Source organism: Rhododendron vialii, chromosome 4a (assembly GCF_030253575.1).
Source record: "Rhododendron vialii isolate Sample 1 chromosome 4a, ASM3025357v1".
NCBI lineage: Eukaryota > Viridiplantae > Streptophyta > Magnoliopsida > Ericales > Ericaceae > Rhododendron > Rhododendron vialii.
Window position 1 is genome coordinate 38217820 of NC_080560.1, and position 22648 is coordinate 38240467.

General features: G+C 38.9%; 2 protein-coding genes across 3 annotated transcripts; one reads left to right on the forward strand and one right to left on the reverse strand.

Annotated features, from left to right (window-relative positions):
* The first annotated feature begins 3253 nt into the window (after positions 1–3253).
* On the forward strand, positions 3254–6346 carry LOC131324220 (3-ketoacyl-CoA synthase 11-like). The gene is made up of 3 exons (XM_058356095.1): positions 3254–3872; positions 4245–4700; positions 5349–6346. The coding sequence occupies exons 1-3, from the start codon at positions 3558–3560 to the stop codon at positions 6129–6131; spliced, it is 1554 nt and encodes a 517-aa protein (XP_058212078.1). The 5' UTR covers positions 3254–3557; the 3' UTR covers positions 6132–6346.
* A 6323-nt stretch (positions 6347–12669) lies between these two features.
* LOC131324221 (armadillo repeat-containing protein LFR-like) lies at positions 12670–21641 on the reverse strand. 2 transcript variants are annotated; one of them, XM_058356097.1, is made up of 8 exons: positions 21371–21641; positions 16532–16701; positions 16005–16144; positions 15644–15897; positions 14030–14135; positions 13774–13912; positions 13539–13666; positions 12670–13111 (listed from the first exon to the last, which is right to left on the reverse strand). In XM_058356097.1, exons 1-8 carry the CDS (start codon positions 21567–21569, stop codon positions 13108–13110), a joined length of 1140 nt encoding a protein of 379 aa, XP_058212080.1. In that variant the 5' UTR covers positions 21570–21641; the 3' UTR covers positions 12670–13107. The 2 variants fall into 2 exon arrangements, with proteins under 2 accessions (XP_058212080.1, XP_058212079.1); XM_058356096.1 differs by having other exon boundaries at positions 12670–13116.
* Positions 21642–22648: the final 1007 nt, after the last annotated feature.

The window sequence follows — 22648 nt, forward strand, 5'->3', positions numbered from 1 at the left end:
TACCTCATTTTACTTCTCCTGGGAACCAATTTCTGACACAACATTCCCGACAACAGAACGGAAAAAATGGTAGTACAAAAATAGACAACAATGAAAAGAGAGAAAAAGTATGCGACATACTATTTCAGCAATCAATCTATATCACCATTCTTATTTTAGCATTTTACTCGTATGTTAGTTCTTAGTAACCTAACACATCGTGCCATAGAACAAGATTGAACCTTTTTTTTTTTTTTTTTAACGGCAAAGAAAGAAAACTTTTTGGCATGATTGACCTTTTAGCAATAAGATAGAATTTATAGAGAGCTTACTATTATCTCAGAGAAAAGTTTGACAAATATTACTATCGAATTAGATTCTCTTGTGGCTGTTGAGCTCATCAATGAAGGCAATCCAGGTAATCACGCTCAAAGTATTATCATAACTGAAACTCATGGGCTGCTAAACCGCATAGGCACCAAGTTATCCCACACTTACCGCAATGCCAATCAATGTGCCGATCATCTTGCTCAATTGGGAGCCGAACAGAACGACGAGCTAATTATTGCAATGACTACCCCCATCTCCCTACAGGAGTTCTTGATTAAAGATAGTCTTCTTCTTAAGTAGGCTTTAGATTAGTGCTCTTTGGACTTTATCTCGGGTTATTCTATCCTTTAGTTTTGTTATGACTCTGTTGTGGTCCTTGTTTTTTTTGTTAATTGAATTTCCGACGTACCAAAAAAAAAAAAAAAGTAAGACAGAATTTTGCCAGTATCTTATAATTAATTGCACACCAGTACTTCCGAAGTACTCTGACCCTTGATCCATCGAGCTTGTATTCTGTGTGTTACATTGTTCGCAATCTCTCCGCTTGCTAATTATTGAGCAAAAGTACTTAAAAGCTTGCTTCTTGATAAGTGCTAATTAATGCTTCCCTATTTAAGAACAACTCAAGTTTTGCACGCGCGAGTTACTTAATCGGTTTTTTTTTTTATTAGCAAAATAAATTTCATTAACTCATAACACAAAATACAGAAGTCATAGAGGTTTGGGTACACCGGCCTGATCATCCAAAATCCTTATCTTTTAATCACACAGGGAAAACTGATTTAAACCCAACAAACTGAGACCAAACCAGGAGAAAAAACCCTAAGGAACCCAACGGTCGGTAAGAAACCAATCCAACCCAAATCAAAACCTAAAATGAAACCCTAACTCTTAATTAGTCCGAAACCCACACCACAGAGAACCAAAACCTTAAACCACCCCACCACCTCATCACCGCCGCAACGGATCCGCCACTGCCGCTGCAAGCCACAAGCTGCTGCCACAACCCCAAAGATCCACGCCTCCACCATCAGCAACCACCAGCCAAAACCCCAAAACACCTGCAAAAACCCCGAGCCCAATCACACCAAACAACAGCAAACCTCCAAGACCTGGAAAAAAAAAAAAAAAACAGAGAAACAAAAAAACACCAGCCCCAAACCAAATCGACTGCAATCTCCACCCCCATCGTTTATAATTTGGAGGGTTACTCTATCAACACTACCACTAAATTTATGTTGCGGAGTAAAATAAAAAAAAGGCCATTAGAGAGTGGACGGGATGAATGCATAACCTATACTAGATTAATTGGAGGATCTATATTTAAGTACCCCTATTTGTGTTGTGGCGTTTGGATTTTTGGTGTTTTCACCTAATTGCAGGCAGCAGAGCATCTTGGCATGTGGCAGTTGTGGTTTTCTCATTTTTCTGTATGCTCTGTACATGGATGGTGCGACATTTGCCGCTTCGTTTCCTGAAAAAAAAAAAAAACCAGAGACTTAACCCAACTTTGCCCTCATTGCTATATTTTCCATATTCTTTTTGGATACTATATGGGCAAAGAATTTTGAGACTAAAATCTAAAGATGGAGGTCCTCCACCATTATTTTAGGTAACTACACAACTAACAATCCAAAATATTTGAAAGGATTTGGTTCATTTGTGCAGGACCCTAAATAGACTCTGCGCAGCAATCTATGCACCATGGTGAGTACTCATATCATCGCACAAACAAATACATATAATCACAAGCAATATATCCTGCCATGCACACAGACTTTTCAACACAGATCTTACGCATATTTTTTGTGGGGCCCATTTGGGGTCCCACAAAAATGATCTAAATCGCTCTTTTTTCTTAAAGTATTCTTTTGAAGTTCCCTGAAAAAATTAGCTCAATTAGATATCGGTAAGTATTTTTTTAGAATTTGTAGGGCAAAACTGTGTGGTTCACCCAATGAATTCTAAAAAAGTAGTTACCGATATCCATTTTGGTTGATTTTTTACATGGACCCGTATAAAAAACAATTTAAGAAAAAATAAGTGGTTTGAATCATTTTTGTGGTACTCCAGATGAGCCTCACAAAAGAATCTGTGGAAGATCGGTGTTGAAAAGCCTGTGCAAACAGACTTATTGTAATCACAAGTATCGTGGTTCTGCGTACAGTACAAACAAACATACAACTAATGAAATGAAATGAAATGAAATGAAATTGACTGACTTATAAAAAATAAAAATAAAAACATACAACTAATACACGTACCAAAACGATGTGCATCCGTTTGTTGTGCAATACGGTGCACAGACAAACAATTGAAATTGATGCACGTGAATGTTGTGCAAAGGACCACAGTAGACCCCCAGTCCACCGCACATTACTCTCACAACTCACAAGTGCAGTGGGTGACTAAAACAGGTTGTTCTTTTAAATAAGCCATTTAGTTTTTTTTTTGTTTTTTATTCAAATTTTATTCGCATTGTTAGTTTTTCATCATCTTTTTGGGGATTATTGTTTCGTCATGATGAGAGTAATTCAAAAAGTAAAAAATTACGATTAAAACCTAATTTTTTTGAATAAAGACAAAAATAAGCCAATAAGCCAATTTTTTCGTCTTTATTCAAAAAAAATTGAATTTCGATCGTAATTTTTTACTTTTTAGATTCTTCTTGTCATGAATAAATAATAATTCTCAAAAAAATTGATGAAAAACTAACAAATACAAAAAAAATTAAATAAAAATAAAAAAATAAGTCAAATAATTTATTTAGAATAACAACCCATAGGCAAACGCATGTAAAAACTAGTACTGGTACGAATGTTAGCGCGGAAACCCCCCGCTTTCTTCCCGGCTGTCTCAAAATTAAATGCCCCATTCCTGTTCACACTTCATCTCTCACAATTAAAAGTTCGTTGGGGGTAGTTGCACCCCCCACCCTCCTCCTCCTCCTCTCTCTCTCTCTCTCTCTCTCTCTCTCTCCCCTCCTCCTCCTCTCTCTCCTCCCCCTTTAAAAATCCTCTCACTCCCCACCTCTGTATCCCTCCAATAACCATCCCCCCTCTCTCTCTCTCCAAACTTCAACCAATCTCTTCTCTTCCATTTTCTCTTGGCATTTATCCTAACCTCCATATATATATATATATAAAAAACCCCATTGGGTGAAACATCAAATTGAATCTCTGCGTTGGGAAAATAATCCCAATCACCTCCAAATTACTGGGTTTTGGTGCGATTCAGTTCCTCAATCGATGGCGGATCAGAACGACCCGAACCCAGAAACCAGACTGCAGGGAACAAGAACCAGAACGAACCCCCTCCCGAATTTCCTCTTATCGGTCAAGCTCAAGTACGTGAAACTGGGCTACCACTACCTGATCACCCACGCCATGTACCTCCTTATCACTCCCCTCCTGATCCTCTCTCTCCTCCACCTCTCCTCCCTCACCCCCGACGATGTGCTCCACCTCTGGTCCCACCTCAAGTTCAACCTCGTCACCGTCGTCCTCTGCTCCGCCCTCATGGTTTTCCTAGCCACGTTGTACTTCATGAGCCGCCCCAGGAAGGTATTTTGTTGTTTTCTTAGTACTTTTTAGTTTTCGATGTGTGTCTCGATCTACTATAAGTTTTTTGGTACTCTTTTGTATGTTTTATACTGTATAATAATTCAAGTATGGTCTCAAGATACTATTGTTGGAAATGGATCCTCCCCGGTGAGGTATTTTGCAAGTGAAGATTCTATAAAGATACTCTTACCGGTAAGAGTATACTATCTTGTGAGAAAATTGTGAATTATCCGGGAAAATAACGGGGGAGGATGTTGAGTCAGCAGAAGAAATACAAACTTTATTACGTATACAAATGCTTGTCCATACACTTCATCGAAGATCCCATCCCTTCTAATTTCATGGCGTGTTCTAACGAGTATTTCCTAACAGGTATATCTCGTAAACTTCGCGTGTTATAAACCAGACCCGGAACGTATGTGCACCCGGGAGCTTTTCATGGAGCGGTCAGCCCAAGCAGCATCTTTCACAGAGGAGAATCTGGCCTTCCAGAAGAAGATTCTAGAAAGGTCCGGACTGGGCCAGAAGACGTACTTCCCGGAGGCGATTCTGGAGTTACCGCCAAACCCGTGTATGGCAGAGGCGAGGAAGGAGGCGGAGATGGTGATGTTTGGGGCCATTGATGCGTTGTTGGAGAAGACAGGGGTGAAGCCCAAGGACATTGGGATACTGATTGTGAATTGCAGCTTGTTCAATCCGACGCCGTCGCTCTCGGCTATGGTGGTGAATCATTATAAGTTGAGGGGGAATGTATTGAGCTACAATCTTGGTGGGATGGGGTGTAGTGCTGGGTTGATCTCCATTGATCTTGCCAAACAAATGTTACAGGTTTGTCCATTGTGTTTCGATTTGGGTATTTTCTCTGTTTTCAATTTGGAAAAGGTTACTTAGAAAATTTCTCGGAAACTTGCATCGTGAAATCAATACATATGTGCGCGTAAGGTGACCTGAATACTCTGAGTTTTCGAAAGAATATTTAAATCTGAACCGCTCATTTTGTAATTGATACAACACTTTTCTTTATTCTATTATTAGTTTGGTTTACCTAGCCTTGTTTATTAGGAAGAATGTTTGCTATGCAATTCTACATATTTGGTAGTTTTTTTTTTAAGAGAAAACTTGTGACTTTTTTGTGAATAGTTTTTTCACGAAAGAGTTACGTTTCAGAAAATTTACTCGTTTTTTCATGTCGTTTTCACTTCCTTCTTTAAGCCGTTTTCGAAAAATCAAAAAAGATACATAATTGATTTTTATGCCCCTCTGTTGTACTAATTTTTTTGTCTTTTACTCGATAAAGTACGAGCCTGCGAAAACCACTCTCGACAAAAAAAAAGTTGAAAACATTAGTCTTTTCAAATGCCTTCCAAATATGGAACAATCAAATCTCAATCATTTCATACACAGAATCACACACCATGTGACTTAAGATCAGAAATTTGTTCTTTTACTAACAACCATTCTCATGTACAACTACAGGTGCACCCTAACTCGTACGCCTTGGTAGTAAGCATGGAGAACATAACCCTAAATTGGTACTTCGGCAACAACCGGTCAATGCTGGTGTCAAACTGCCTCTTCCGAATGGGCGGGGCCGCCATCCTCCTCTCCAACCGCTCCTCCGACCGCCGCCGCTCCAAGTACCAACTCATTCACACCGTCCGCACCCACAAGGGCGCAGACGACAAGTGCTATGGCTGCGTCTTCCAGGAAGAAGACGACAACAAGAAAATCGGCGTCGCCTTGTCGAAAGACCTAATGGCCGTAGCCGGAGAAGCCCTAAAAACCAACATTACCACTCTAGGCCCTCTCGTCCTCCCGATGTCTGAACAACTCTTGTTTTTCGCGACACTTGTTGCCCGAAAAGTGCTCAAAATGAAAATCAAACCGTACATTCCCGATTTCAAATTGGCGTTCGAGCATTTTTGTATTCACGCCGGGGGCAGGGCGGTTCTGGACGAACTGGAGAAGAATTTGGACTTGAGCGAGTGGCATATGGAACCTTCCAGAATGACTCTATATCGATTCGGGAATACTTCTAGTAGCTCGTTGTGGTACGAACTAGCGTACACCGAGGCGAAAGGGAGGATCAGGAGAGGGGATCGGACGTGGCAGATCGCGTTCGGATCGGGCTTCAAGTGTAACAGCGCCGTCTGGAAAGCGTTGAGGACCGTCGATCCGGCCAAGGAGAAGAACCCTTGGATGGATGAGATTCATGAGTTCCCTGTTCATGTGCCTAAAGTGGCACAAATTGTTTCTTGATAAATTTTTTTAAATTTTATTATTATGGTATTTTTATATTAGGGGGCCGGGGGTTCATATTTGTTTTTGGTCACAACATTGGATTGTGGCATGTTTCTGGGGAGAAATTAGTCATTTCTTTGCCATTTCTTTTGTTTTCTTCTTTTTCATTTTCTTTTTGGGTTCTCAGTGTTGAACAGTTGTTGTGTTCAATATACTCCAGAATGGTTGCTTAATTGATTGCTACTACATTTTAGATGAAAGCACTAATTTAACAAACATCAACTTTTGTCAATAAATTAGTGCCGCAAATTATTTTGTTAGCTTAATAAGTATATATGGATGCAAGCACTCATGCCAAAGGCATCAATTATGTATCAATTAGTGCTTCAACTTAATTTCCAGTAAGTTGTAACAAATTTGGACGGTCAATGTACAACTGCTCTCTGCGATTCAAACCCAAACTGCAGAGAAGGCATTTCGTATATTTATTAACCAAATAGCTCTGATTAATGGTTTGATTTGTTGAAGGAAAAATTACATGATGAGTCTAACAGTAGAAAGTTCGAGTTTAAACAAGCTCAGCAACGTGGCATCGGTTTGTTAGGAAGTAAATTGATCTCGCACTGAGTTTTTAACGAATCGAAAACCACTAGTGGAATTCGAATAACTTCGTTCATCAAATAACATATTCAGCGCTCCTCGAGTACCACGAGTCATTGTCCACGTGATACTCTCCCAATAATTTACCGGGAGCACTTTTATTAGGTGGTTGGGAGATAAAAAAATGACCCAAATTAGATGGTGGCAATCTGTTGGTTACCGGGAGCACCAATATTTGGCCAAAAAATATTGGAAGCAAAATACCTGTTGATTCCTATAAGTTTGGAGTTTTCCCCCATAAAGGTGAAGAAAGCTTCGCATTGAATCCTCTATTATTGAGACAAATTGCCCCTTCACATGGGATATCCATATGAAAATCTTCTCTTACTTCGTTCCAATCCCATACATCAAATTTTGATACTCTTTTTTCATTAAAGTACAAGGACAAACCACATTGGATTTCAATGATTAAGATTGAAGGGTGGGGTCCAAACCCCGAAAGAGTTAGTCTAGTGGTCTTAGTCTGAACTTAGGTGTTTGTTCTATCCTAAGGACTTCGGTTTGATTCTCTTTGTTAACCGCTCTTAGGGTCACCTCATCCCTCAAGCGTGAGCATGTGAAACGGCTGTAGGAATTAATCCGAGGTTCGCGTACGCTGGCTCGGGACACTCTGCATAGACTGCATTACCAAATGAAATGGTTGTGGAAAAGACTGTAGGGATTAGTCTGAGCTGCGCTCAAGCTGATCCGGAACACCCTACATTACCAAAAAAAAAAAAGGGGGTGGGGCCCAACGGTCATCCATCAACATTAATTAGGAAAGTGCTTTCAATGTGAGGTGAGGCACTATTCTGTGGGAAATAAACATGGATGCAGTATCCACAAGATGGAACCAGCTGTTTTTCCCAGTGATGAGAAGAAACCTGAAAACAAGTTGATCAGAAAAGGCTTCAAGCAGGTTTGACAGCTTCGCATATTCAATTGTTGCTCTGTATCTGGGGCCTTGGCATTGCGTGACAAGTTAATGAAGAGGCTGGAAAATGTTGATCAACCGCCTAATTAAAGCTCTTAGCAAAGCTTTATTAGGGTTATTATATACATGTCTTATTGGTCTAAGTTTTTACAGGGTTGTTCTACTTCTACACCGTTGAGCTCTATAAAATTAACGATTTTATATCACGTTATAGGAGTCGGGACAGTGCCCGTTTCACGGGCATAGCGTCGTCGTAGTTTACCTTGGGGCATGGCGGGCCCCTGGTTCCGATTATTTGGGATATCTTCTAAAATTAAAAATCTAGATTCTACTACTCCAACCTCTTGATTGTAATTGTATGTATTGATGTGTTTGCCATTGTTTCTATGTTAGGAATTACTTAAAATTATGATTAGTATTAAATTTCAATGTTTTTGGACTCTGATAAAAGCATCGTTGTTACAAAAAAAAAATCAAATACTCAAAGATGAATTTTCGTTTGACAAAAAAAGAAAAATTACTGATCAAAGATGAAGGGATATGTTTTCCTTACTTATTATTGAACGCTTCGTGTGTGTATATATTGGCGTAATTATTGGTTTAAACTAAGAGAACATTTTTAACACTCTATCAGTCTTATACATCTCACGTAATATCGTTCTATTCTACGAAATAGCTTACAATCATTAAAAAAAAGATTGTCCTTTTTGACCAATTTTGGTAAACTAGTTATATATTTGATAAGACTAATCCCTAATTATTTAGGCCTCTCACTCATACTCGAGTCAATATAACATAGTTTATGGTCGATCACATAAGTGAAAGTGATACCTCCTGAAACCACCGGCAAAACACATGGTAGAGGGACCCAATCTGAGATTTCCTATCCAACCATTTTTTTCCCCATAAATTTCATCGTACGTTATTTGAACCTCGGTCAGATTGACGAAATCATCCGGAAAGATCTTTCTTTCCCGCTTCCAATATTCGTTCTACGCTTCCGATCTCAATTATCATTCTTACGAATTTCAAAGCTACAGAATGTTTTTTTAAAGCACTTTGCGCTCTCGCTTCCGCTTACGTATGCACGCATAAATAGGTGATTTTTAGATTCGGACCCAAGAAGACAGCTGGGTGGTTTGGACCCAAATATTGACTCGTGGGTCAGGTTCGACTCGTGCCGTACGTTGACTTCCAAGAAAAAACAAAAATAAAAAGGTCAGTTGTCCTTTCATTTGGATATACTACAAATAACTCTTGTCAAAAGAAAATATGTTGCTTACTATTTTTTTTTTAAAAGGAGAGAAAAGAAGGTGCCTTTCGATCCTGTAGGTGAACCGTTCTTCCACTCGTGAAACTTAAGATTTGTTTAACTGGTCATTCTCGTGAGCATTCCTTAATCTGAACAAACTTGGGTTTTGCTTCTCTCTCTCTCTCTCTCTCTCTCTCTCTCTCTCTCTCTCTCTCTCAAGAGTTTGGTGGCCGGTTCCCTCTTGTCAGTCAAAACGGTTGATTGGTTGGTCAATGAATTCTCTGATTCAATACTGCAAACTTGTTCAACAATAAATTCATGCGTGTGGTCTTTTTCTTTCCCTTTCTTTTTTTTTCTCTTTTATATTCTCCTCTACTCCCATACTCCCAGTGCGGAACTTTTGGACCCTGTTAAGTTTGAATTTTAAAGGAGATTTTTAAAAATAATTAGTAGAGAGAGATTAACAAAATTTACTGAGAATCATACACAAGAATTTTAAGACTCCCAAACGAACAAGCCCATATCACAGTGTCCCCTTGTATCCCCTCTAAAATTTTAATCGCAAACAAACGAGCCTTTTTTTATTTGCTGACGCGAGATGTCTCAGGCCAGCTTGTGCACATCTCGGATTATTTTTTACGGCCCCTCCCACCGTCCTTTCACACGCTAACACGTGGGGTGGGATGGGGTGAGGTGGCTCCAAGAGTTGCTGACAAAGAAAATCGAATCTAAGACCTTAGAAGAAAACAATCCCCTAAGTCCCTGACCAGGACGTCTTGCCCGAGCCGACCTTTGGGTTTGCGGGATTGGACTAATTAAAATGAAGGTAAGAGTCAAACTTCTTGGCGGTGGATGGTGTGAAACAGATGAAGCCTTGTGAAATACTCCTTAGTAGGAGATGGAGTGCAAGAATCCATGCATATCTCTCTATATATGTATAAGGGTTGATAATCTAACAGTGGTGTTTAATGATATCGTGCACTCGATCACATGCATATATTAACCACACTGATTGTGACTCAATCCTTGATTGCTTCACCTTTAATATAATTATTAACCTATAGTACAAGTTTGGCTCATACTTTTGCTTAGCTTAACCAAAAATGATTAATTCGTAAGTACTAATTACGTAGCTAGATGAAATAATCTGTAACACGTATATATGTGCTTAGTTACCGTACGCCCGTTTGTATTTGGCCGAAATAATACGCGACATTAAACCTCGTAAAAGGACGTAAAAAAAAAAAAAACGACCAAGAGAATTCGTAACCAATATTGGAACCGCAAAAAAGTGGGCGGCATATGCACCGTAAAATGTAGCAGACCATAATATTCGTAACTGAACGACCTAAATATGCATTTATTTTATTTTTCTACTATGCACTTTTATTCAAGAATTCTACCAAATCAAATACGTAGGCATTACTACTACGGTACACGATGCTTTGTTTGGCTAAAGGTTCCCAAAACCGGTTTTTGGTTACCAAATAGGAGTATAATCGTTGCACGGTTTTTGGTTCCAAAAACTGAAAAACATAATCATTGAACTTATGATATGAGAGAGAGAGAGAGAGAGAGAGAGAGAGAGAGAGAGAGAGAGAGAGCAAAAAAACAAAAAGTTTACTTCAATTAAAAAAACGTGATCATTGAACTAGAGAATGGTCCCCGGAACCGGTATTTGGGGTAAAAAAATAAACGCAGACATGTATACCATAACTTCATCTTAATTATTGGAACGTGAGGTGTTCTTTAACAACAACAAAAATGGTCTACAAATGCAACTTCGAATACTAACTGTATCCGGATCTGTTTGATGCATTTATAGGTATTCTTTAAAATTTGAATGAAAAGTTAGATGATTGAATTGAGCACCTATAGGTATAGCTGATTTTGATGTGAACCTTTGAAAAAATATTTTACATTTAATTAACGGTTTGGATCTTTTGTCTAGCTCCTCTCCAATCCTCCTAAAATTGGAGGATCCTCCAATTTTGATTCAACGGCTGAATTTAACACTACACCTAAAAAGCCATAGGAGTGAGCACACGAAATAACAATCCTCTCTCTGTCCCTCAAAATCGGCTTGTCAAAACAGGATAGCTAGTATTTAGTTGCCGGATTGTTTCGTCGCCGCCGAACTCCATTACTTAGCTGGGTCATTAATCACGTTTGATAAAACAACTTAAAATCCCAGCAATTAAAGTTGGATTAGGGATTGGTTAATTTTTGGAGAGGAAACAAGAAATAGAAGTGGAAGGAGATGGAGAAGGCAACAAACCTCTCCTCCTGTATTTCAAAAATTCAAGAGATGTTCATAGCAAATTTGATGGGTCTGACTTATCGGATTTTTTTTTTTTTTTGACGGGTCTAATGGTGGGTTTGGGTTTTTCATATTAGTCTGAGTCTGTGGAGGGAGACCGAATTAGATGAGCTACAAGAATGGGTAAGAGAGGGGTTAGATGGCGCAGTAGCCATTAATGGCGATGGCTGTCAACTGAGGGAAGAAGGGGAGAGATTGACAGTGGTCCGGTGATGTTGGTGGTAGATGGAAGAAGAGAAAGTTATCAAGTGTTTTTGGTATGAAGAAGATATTTTATTCTTGACCGTTGGATGCAATGGTCTCCACGTGTCACATTATCAATAAGATTAGACGATCCTCCAATATTAGGATGATTGAAGAGGAGCCGGACTCGTCTTGTACTGCCAAGCAAGTGAATATTCCACCAAAAGCACATACTACAACCTATGCTGCTAAATATCAGCTCCCGTTACAAGAAGTAAAATTTGGCCAATTTTGGTGAGGGAAACCGGTCAAACACACTCAGAGAGAGAGAGAGACCGGTCAAACCGACTCAGAGATTTTTTGTATCGATCGGTGACACCGTCACAAAATGTTAGCTTTATTTGTTGCATGTTATATTATTTCGTTCGGGACCCTATTTTCGGATAAATATCAACATCCAACATAGTTAACTGTATGCATCCATGTAATCTCCTGTCAACAACGGCAACTCAAAGTGACCACAAACCCTCTCTCTCTCTCTCTCTCTCTCTCTCTCTCTCTACACGTTTTCTGGTTGAAGTGCAAAAAAATTGGTTCAGGTCGAAGTCTACAGAAAATGGCTGAGACTCAGCATGTAAGCACTACAATGAGGGTAGTTGATGGAACCGAAACAATGAACAAAGGCATGCATAAGTGTGTTCTGGCTTTGGTACCCCTTACTTTTTTGGGTAGCTGCATTTTCCATACTAGATGGATCTCAATAATACATTCAGCTCTGCTTCTCCTTGTTCTCTGTCGGAAAGAAAAACTTCTTGGCGATAACAATACTTGTCAGGAGGGAGAAAATAGGGGGGAGAGAGAGAGAGAGAGAGTATAAGTTTTTGTGATTGGTTATCAGACTTGTGCTGTTTTCCCTAACTGAATCAAACCAGTAAGTGGCTCACAAACTGAAAAAAGCGAACAGATCAAAATGAAGAGGAATTCGAAACCAAAGCCAGGTTTTAAAGTACAGCTTGTTTGACTCGTAACCCAAGCACCAGAGAACAAGTACAGCTTATTGCTGTGCACTCTTTACGACGATTAAACTTTTACGGGGAGACAAGTACCCTGTATATGGAAATAAGTCCAAAATCCAGTGCGATGAGACAGATGGTTCCAACGTTTGTTTTTTGTTTTGGAAAGAAAGAAAAAAACACGAAAGATTACAAAAAGACTTGGCACAGCAATATAATTCGCAGATATTGAACTTGGATGCAGCTAAAATGGACCAATTTGTGAACATTGTACAAAGAACTACAAGGATTAGATGCTTGATAATATTCACATTAAAAATGTCCACTGAATACCTTACAAGATTTCCAAATGCTGTGTGAAGAGCGAAATCACCAAAAACTGCAGACCGAGGAAGGTTTTGAGTTACATACCACCCCATATACCACGAGCTGCTGCTACCTTGTTGCTCGGTCGAGAGGTTAGTTCATACAAAATCCTGGCAAATGCTTCCGAATACTTCCCATCTGAGAGAAGTATCTCCGCGAAGGCATTCTCATAAGCCAGAAGTAGATTCTTGTTCTGTGGTTCTGAGACGAGGCTCTCCAGTATCATTGCTGCTTTCCGGCAAATTTCTGGGACTGGATGTGGGGTCTTTATCACTTTCAGCAAACGATCAACTGCCCTGAAATTCACTACATTGTGTGACTAATTCGGCAACAGAATATTTCTGAAACCCTAGTTTACGTTGACAATGTTGAAAAGAACAATAAAGACTAGCTTTTACATAATGGCTTATTTTCTTTCTTAATGAACTTATTTTAGCTTTTACGAAAAATTTCATCATCGGATTTGCCGCAACGAGAGGAATCAAAAAAGTGAAAGTTATGGCCAAAATCGAAAGCAGTTAAGAAAGGACAAATAACTCACTTTTTCGATTCACAGTTATAGCTTTTCAAGATTTTTTTGTTGTTAGTGGGCCTTTTCAAATGAGCCTCACATTTGTTTACTTTGTTGATTACGACAATGTCGACAGAAAAATAATAAAAGTTTAGAAACAACAAAAACAAAAAAATCCATAAGCCGGCCAAACTCAGCCTCATTCACCATCGTTCACTAGCAAGCTTCAAACGACAGTCCATGTTAACTTCTGCAAGATGATGAAGTGCAACAACAGCGGCTGCTTGTGCATCAACAGCTGGTAAGCTCAACAGATCAACTAAACGTTTATAAATCTGCAGAATCCACAAAACCTCAGGGCACTACTCCATGCAAACAATAATAAGCTAAATTTAACTATTCAATTATCTGACAGGGGTACATGTGAGCGAAAATCTCAAACCTGCGGGCCAAAAGGAAGAATGAAAGGTTCATTATCGGGATTTAATATTAACCGCCCAAGTAGGTCTGCAGCTGCACAGTGCCAGGTTCTGACAGAAGATCCCAACATCCCCATGATGGCTTGGACTGCACGTTTACCCCTAGTTGGGAGAAAACAGTTGAGGAAATTCTCAATTAAGCAGACGTCTTTGTTCTATATTCTGATATGAAATTCTGAAATTGTGGACGTCATCACAAGAATAAGTCCAAGTTCTTACGTCATTTTGATGAATGAAGGCTTTGATGAACTAAAGATTCGAAGATCAACAAGTGGTACCAAATTTGCAACTGTCTCAAGGGCATTTGTGACAAGTTCCTCATCCTCTGCAAATATTGAGAACTGTTAGAAACATTTGCATTCTAAGAAACTAGAAAGTAACATTCACTTCAGGACCTCCAGATTTTTAACCCACACACTTTGCAGAGAATGTCAACTTCAAACTAAACGAGGCAGAAATTTCCTTATCTGCAGACATTTCCTTAGATGCTTATGACGTCAGTGAAAATCTTTTGTTCAGAATCCAAATACGTTTCTTCATCTGGAAGCTTGGTTTTGGCTCATATAGAACTTGTTTACGGAGCAGGAATTTTTGAAATGATTGAAAATGACAAGCAATGGCAGTGAAACATTTCTGGGTTCCTGGAGTACTGTCCAGGAACATAATAACCAAGTTTTTAAAGACAAGATTGCTGGTGACAGATATCAAATTACATCATTAATAATAAAAGTCATTCTTTTTTGGCATTAGTTTCGCATTTTCAAGGTTCCCAACTCATGGATTCTTCTTATGCTGTTTCCTTGTCCCCTTGAATTATTTCAAAGTGCATCCCTAAACCTAGTTCTCCCTGATTGTGGGGCAACTGGGGGAGAGGATGATGTTTCAAGTTTAAGACTCTTCACAGAACATCTCCCAACCTGAGACAACGAGGTTTACCCCAGCCACAAATAATATTTTGAGTTTGGAAATTGTTCTACAAGAACCAAATGAAGCCCAACTCCTTATGGTTAGAACATTTGGCGGGATGAGTTCAGTTTCACACACGCACAGATCATCCCACCACATTGAAGGATGACCCAGAGTTATTGCCTTTGGCTTCCAATGTATATCCCAGAGACGTTTCATCAATCGAATAAGGCTCGTGTACAATATTGTTCTGCAAAACTTTGGTATCTTATGTCATACAAAATCCAATCTAAAGCTGCTTTAGTAGGCAGTAGCTTGCATTATTGCCATGTCACTTAAAATGTTGTCCTGCATTCCCAATTTGTTTATGCACTTCGAGATCCAAGGTTCTCTTTCTTAGGTCTTGCATACACTAAAGAACTTGCGACATCTCCCAACCCTAAAAAAACCAATCTTCTATAAACTAGGACCACCCCAATACAATGACAAATAATTATCAAACAAACGAATTAGGTTCCCACTTTTTTTGGCAAATAAAACTTACAACACACAACCCATGAATTTTCCAACAAAATGCCAGTGGACAACAAAAAATACTCTCCAAAAATATTGGAAAATACAATACCAATATTCCACACTGTTCAGCAATGACAGATTAAGCAGCTTTGTTCTTGGCACCTATAGTGTGTATCAGGTCAGAACACCTCTTTAAGAAATTACCCAGATTTTCAAATGAGTTGAAACATATCAATACACAAAGATATCACCTACAAAAAAAAAAAAAAACCTAAAAGAAACATTTACGTTGTTTATCCTTTGTAGGAAAAAAAACACGATTAGAAATGAAAGTAATATGATGGAAGACCTATTAAGGCACTGCAAATAAGGAATTTAGCAGATTTTCCGTATTGTGGCTAAACTTGTCACCTGTAATGTGGCCTTCAATGCACTGAAAGACTGTTTCCAAGCAATGACGATGCTGGGCCATTACTGTTTCGTATTCTACCATGAATGAAAAGTTGCGGATAATATTAGAAGCCGCAACAGCACATTGTTGCTTCTCCATGCGTCCTTCTTCATCCAGATTAAACACACCATCTTCATTCAACCACCACTCTGTAGGATGAGTTTTGGTTGTCCTGGTCTGTGGAGATGCCTCTGTAGTAGGACCAAATCCAACACTGTCATCAGAAGACCATCCAAAATTCAGGTCCCAACTCCATATGGCAAACTATAAGCACAGCAAACTGCAAAGATTACTTAAAGATAATAATCATGTCTGACTCACCTAGGATTGGGAACATCATTTGAGCTTAAACCCTTGTATTCATTCCCAAAACCCGTCACAACAGAGTTTGCACCCAACAATCTCACGCGCGTTGTTCTTACAAACTCCCTTGGTAGGGCTATGTCACGCCAATCATCGATCTGTTCCAATTGCAATTATTATTATGTAATCCCACCATCCCACCGTGTTAAGTCTATTTTTCAACTTTTGGCTGTCCAACAAAGACTGTCCACTTCAACAAGGCAAAGAGCAAATTTGATGACATTTATGCTTTTTCCCCACTCTTTTGAATTGTTGTTACTGCTCCTTGGATCAAGAAGTACAGCACCACTATTGATTCAAAATTTCAAACTAAATGGGACCGTCAGGAAGTTTGAAATTTTAATGTACAATAATTTAGGCTCCTTAAACAGTTAGATTCCCCATAATGGACCAACAGAAAGGGACGGAGAGCACAAATGATCTGTAGAGAATGCTGTGGCAATAAAACTTTTAAATAAGGTTAGGAAGTTGAAAATCACACGTACAACTTGGAGAATAGCATCAAGCAGCCCAGGTACTTTTGCAAGAGTGGTAGCATCTCTACGCACTTCATCCTTTTCCTTGAATGAAAGCAAAGTGAGAGTATTCAATGCCCATGTCAGCTCACTTTTTAATCCACTTTGAAGAGCCAGGACGATCCTTTTGTTATTTTGATCTGGATAAATAATGACAGCAAAAAAAAAAGGCTTCCAGAATGAAATTTGCATCAATCATCTATGGATTAGCGTAAATATAAATGCCTCACTTTGTTACTTAAACATCTTGCAAGCAAGATCACCTATCATTTGTATCAGCCAAGAGCATATGTAGGATGCCAAACAATGAGCGAGCGACACAAAAAAATCCCTAGAGACCTCAATGTCAAAAAGATATCAGTTCTGTAGTACTTTTTTCTCGATGAACATATGGCACAAGTTACGGAATTGTAACATCCACAGCGGATGCAACTACAGCTAGGAAATTGTGACCAGACATTGCTTGCATTTGAAAAAGAGGACTTGCTGGGTTACCATCTTTAGGAAGGGGACATACCTCAAAAGATTTGGCCAAAAGAGGAGCTAGCTCCAATTAGCCCAACAATATTAAGTGAAAAGAACAATTACTTCTTATCAGAAAGTCTGTAAAAGCCCACCAAATAATGAACTTTTGTAAAAGCCCACCAAATAAAAATCTTCCATCTCCATACTCCATAGGGCTTCTTAAACTTATTTTCTAAAGCACGAGAAAAACCCAAACCTCCTTATCTAAAAGCCCAACAAAATAAAACCCGCCTTCATCGTAGGCGTCCAAAAGTGGAACTTATAGAAGAGAAAAAGGTCAAAAAAAGCTCTCCAATAGGCAATAGTGAAAACAACAAAACCCCTCAATGCCACGTATATATGCAAGAAAATGGTTTTTCCTTTTACAACCAAAAAAAAAACAAAATCAATAGGTCTTATTTAATTTACTCAATATAGAGATGCCAACTTTTAAGATGCTAGCCTATGGCAACCAAGAATACTTTCCATCAAAGCTTTGTGACAATCTTGTCGACTAGTGGACTGTACACCACCCAAAAAAAAAATTTTAATATACTGCAGAAACCCAGAGTGTCCAACTTCCTTTACTTAAGACAGCTGACTATTGTACTTATGGCCACCACCGTTATTTTCTATTTGAGTTGTTTTTCTCTAGTATCCAATCCCCATGAACTAAGAGGAACTCCAACCATGATGCCAAGTTCAATGTAACACACCACTCATCATAAATGACCTTTGCAAAATGCTACACCATTGGAGGTCAAATCTTCTTGGCAATTGACATGAAGCTTCACATATCAAATTTGAAGACAAATGAGAGTGATGCGAAGTCAAAATCTATTCTTATATATAAAGGAAGAGCACCCCTTTGGTGTCTCCCTTTTTTCCTGTCATGTATTTTCCTTTCTCATTACTGCCCTTTAAAAAACACACACACACAATGCAAAACAGTTATAGCTGGAGGAATATATTAAACTTTTGACACAAAAAAAACCACCCAGAAGCAGTTACCACCCCACTGCATGTCATCCAATTCCACAAACTGCATACCTTTCTCTGTTCTTCACCCTTTTTCCCCTGAAATTTACCTCACGAGTACTGCACTTCGCAGAAGAAAGCTGACGGCTGATCCAACAAAAAACTCAGAAGGTACATTTCCTCTAATTATCCTTTGTCGCTTTGTTTACTACTTTTTCACTCCACACTTTTTCTTCTCCCACTTTTTCCTTCCAAAAACCTTTGGACAAAGATCCAAAAAAACCTTCAAAGACCCCAGGTGCAGTTTTAGAATTCCAATAGTTTCTATATTTTAAAATTAGAGAATGGATATGGTCTAATCTAATTTTATTGAGTGTAGGTGATTCCACTACTATTTCACCTCTGTCTAATTTGTGCAAACCACAGGTACTTTAGATTCCTACATTTCTATTGTGATCTGATTCCTTTTAATATTCCTGTTTACATTGAACTCCTCTTTTCAGAACAAAAAAAAAATGCATTTCTTTTAGTTTCCTACTTTTCCAAAACACTGAAGTGGGTTTTCTTTTGTTATGTTATTAGGTGTAACCATAGGAATTTGGAATTTTAAAATTAGGATACCAAGGTATTTTTTCTAATTTTTTCCCTAATTTTTTGAATGAAAAGAATGCATTTATTTAATGGCCTAGGTTTGCGCATCAGTCATTTATTTAGGGACAGAGGGAGTATTTTGTAACATAAGAATCCAAAAGCTAATCTCTCATTCCATGAATGTGTAAAGGACTAAAGAGCATCTTCGATTTTGTATTAAAAAATTAGTTTCTCTGTATGTATGGGGAGGATTAGTTTCTCTCTATGTATGGGGAAGGGTATAACAAAAAAAAAAAAAAGTGGATTATAAAAGCGTGGGAATGACACTTTTGTTTCAAAGTTTGATATCTGCACATGCCTTCATTATCGACAAATTAAAGAAAATTTTGTAATTGTACTTAAGGTTTTAGTCTTAACTAGAGGCCGGACACACATTATGTGTGCACAAGTCATACTTTACAATAGCTTCCCGTTTATTGTATGATTGAATTTTTGCAAATTTGGTCAAAATCTGATGTGCACAAGCCTCCATTGCTTATAACTAGAGGCCAAGACACACGTGATGCGTGTGCAAGTCGGATATGTACAAAATTTGCAAAAAAAATCAATCAAACATTAAATGGAAAGAAATTATGCAATTTTTTTAATTTTGTCTCTTATAGATGCTTCTTTTTTATATAAAAAATTTGTTTTACCTCTTACACATGCTTCTTTTTCTCCCTTCCATTAAACTGGTACGGAGCAGCTATTGGAATGGTGGTTTGGTGATGGGTAGCAAAAAATAAGTGGGAAGCATTTTTACAAAAATAAATAAATAAAACAAAAAATAAATGTTGCGATGGGTTTCATTTTGAGCGAGTTGGGTTCGGTTGGAATGGTGGTTTGGTGATAATTTTGGAACTTTGCCCGGGAGTGCATTGCTTATAATGCTTTATGGGCATTTGAATGCATAGAAAAGTTAGAGCCAGTTTGCATGTAGCTTCGTGCTTATTAGAATAGAATAGAGGCTGGGGCACACACAATGTGTGTGCTAGTCGGATTTTCACAACATTTTTGTAAAAATGCTTCCCACTTATTGTTTGATCAAATTTTCACAAATGTTGTGAAAATCCGACTTGCACGCGCATCGCGTGTGCCCCGGCCTCTAGTATATATTAAAAGGGGGGAAAAATTGAATGGGGGTTGAAGTTCAATAAAACGATATAACACAAATTTTACACCTTGGTTGGAGATTGAGACTTTGAATGTCCAACATGGAGATGTCAAATTGCCAGATAAGCTTTCAGAAGAAAATATCAAAGTTTTCAAAGGCGAAAGCGCAAGGCAAGGCGCTTGGCCCTCCATAGGGCCAGGCGTATGCCCCGAGGCATTGAGGCGTAAGCCTTTTGATTTTTTAATAATTAAATTAATAACGTAACTTAAAAATACAAAAAATGCGCATTTCATAAAAGATAGATTAATACAAAAAGATAGCATAAAGTAGATTATCAATTAATGACTTACCTTATCAGTTAATAACTAATTGAGAAACCCTATAACATCACTTTATAAGTTATTAACTTTTTATCTTACTAACTTATCACTTTATTAGTTACCAACAAAGCACATCAGTTCGTCACTTAGTAAAGGTAAACAAAGCACAACTACTTAAAGAAAAACTGAGCACGATTGTACATGATGATTGACTTCAACAAGCCAGCATAGAGAGAGAGAGAGAGAGAGAGAGAGAGAGAGAGAGAGAGAAACTGAGCACGATTGTACATGATGACCGACTTCAACAAGGCAGCGAGGGGCGGGGGGGCGGGGGGGGGGGGGTGGGGGTTTTGAATTTCGAAATTACCAAAATTAGGCTAGGAACATTTCTCTCTTGAGGCTTATGCCTCAACTAATTGGGGCGTAAAAGCCTAAAGAAATTAGGCAACTGCCTTTGTGGTTCACCGCCTAAATTTTCACGCCCTGAAGCGTTTTGGCATTGCCTCACTGCCCCTACGCCCCGAGGCGATCCCAGAAAACGCCTTTGAAAACATAGGAAGAAATTAGCATTTCTAAATTCAAAAGAAGGGCTAGAGATGCCCTAATACAACCACACTTCTTTGCATTCAATTACCCATGAAGTTGGTGGATTGACCATAAATCCGGAGTTTTTGTGTCATCTCTTGCTAACAATGCCTTGACTTACCCGAATGGAGATGTCATATTGCCAGATTAGCTTTCACAAGAAATTAGCATCTATAAATTTGGCGGTAGTCAGAGATGCTCCAATACCCCAACACTTTTTTGCATTCAATTACCCATGAAAGCATAATTAGCAATGCGTTTTCAGGTAAGCCAAGGCATTGTCCGCAGAAGGTGAACACAAAATCTCCTAATTTTCAGTTGATCCACAAACTTACACCCTTAGACGGGGAAAGGTCACACCTTTACCGTATTTATTATCTCCACGAGCACATAAGCTACGCAGTCACCGCGAAATCTGGGTCAAGTAACCCCAACCCTCCGCTCCCACTCACAATCCTTCCTCTACGCTCCCACTTTGAATTCTCGCTCTAGATAATTTCACTACTTTTGGGCTGTTTTCTGAATAAAAAAACATCTTTCACGATCTCCCTCACGCTCTCGCTCCCGCGCACACGCATAATGTGACTTAACAGAAACCGGCCTCGATGCGTGATTTCTGACCCATTTCAGGTGATAGTGTAAGGAGAATATAAAAGCCAGGGTTTTGACAGGACTGACCGGCGAAGGAGGAGCTGAGTTGAAGAGAGGGGCCGAGGAGGGTTGAAGGAGCGGGCGTGTCGGCGGCGACGGCGGCTATGGCAGCGGCGTTTGCGTTGTTGCTGTTGCTGCTGCCGAACGGGCGGCCTCTCTTCGCCGGCGGCGCGGCGTAGCCGCCGCCCGATGCTCCGCTCTGCTTGCTCTGATCCCTCTTCTGCATTTTTTTTCCGCTTTCCACCTGCTTGCTCTTTTGCTTCCTATAGATTTGGTAAAGTACCGGTAGTGGGCAGTTCCAAAAGCACGGCCCGTAAGAATCAAAGTTCAAACAGATTTGGGCTGAAGCCCGTAGTTGTGTGGGCCGTCATTTTCCCAAATAAAAACCGACAAAACCGAACCACCTAAAAAAAACCAATCAAAGATATTTTGGTTTTGTTTTGTTTTTCCGAGCTACTGGTTCGGTTTGGTTAATGATTTTGAAAAGAAAATTTTAGGTTCCGGTTGGAGGGAGTACCCCCAAACCGAAACATATAAGACTTACCTAATACCGAGTAGCTCATTACCAAGTGAACTTATAACACTCATCACCTATGAATTATGATGTCAGTTTCGTCTTTTTCAAATTAGGTTTGATAAATTTTGCATCTAAGAAAACAATTTCCTGGGTATTAGTTTAGAGTTTTTTCATATTACTACATGCTTCCTAATCAAACTAGACCTTTTTTTTTCTTTTTTTTTTTAAGTGGGTTAAATTTGTTTTTTCAATGAGCTATTTTACCTATTCATATTTGTCGACTCATTGGACTTCGTGGTAGACCAAAAATAGAATAAACCAAGTAAAACAGATCAAACCGAATAAACCAAACCGAACTTGTTTAGTTGTTTGGTCCAATTTTGGTTTTCAAAATTCCATTTGGTTGCAAGATTTGTCGAAAACCGGACCAAACTGTACTAATTTCACTTCTAGCTAGTTAGTATGAGTTAGATTACTATGAGGGACAATCTCCTGTCCATAAAAGTCAAATCCTAAACCTCACGCTCCAATAGAGTGCTAGCTACACAATCACTAAGCCAAACCCCAAAGTTTGTAGTTGTGTGAAACCCAATGATTTGTATGGTGACGTCATGGCCCAACTCCATACTCTCTTTTTTCCAGTGATTTTACAGTGATATGAAGAAATTAGCAAAGGAATAACATTTTTTGAAAAAAAAAAAAAAGTAAGACAAAGATGCACTGTCTAGGAGCTTAGTTACTTCCTTCAGCTTCAACTCTTGCGTAATAGGTCGGGATGTTTTGAAAAG

Coding starts and splice junctions, on each gene's coding strand:
- LOC131324221 (XM_058356096.1), bottom strand. CDS start 21,569: ATGCAGAAGAGGGATCAGAGCAAGCAGAGCGGAGCATCGGGCGGCGGC. Junction 15,898..16,004: donor AATGATGTTCCCAATCCTAG/GTGAGTCAGACA, acceptor TTCTGATGACAG/TGTTGGATTTGGTCCTACTA. Junction 14,136..15,643: donor CATTGAAGGCCACATTACAG/GTGACAAGTTTA, acceptor CAATATTTGCAG/AGGATGAGGAACTTGTCACA.
- LOC131324220 (XM_058356095.1), top strand. CDS start 3,558: ATGGCGGATCAGAACGACCCGAACCCAGAAACCAGACTGCAGGGAACA. Junction 3,873..4,244: donor TCATGAGCCGCCCCAGGAAG/GTATTTTGTTGT, acceptor ATTTCCTAACAG/GTATATCTCGTAAACTTCGC. Junction 4,701..5,348: donor TTGCCAAACAAATGTTACAG/GTTTGTCCATTG, acceptor GTACAACTACAG/GTGCACCCTAACTCGTACGC.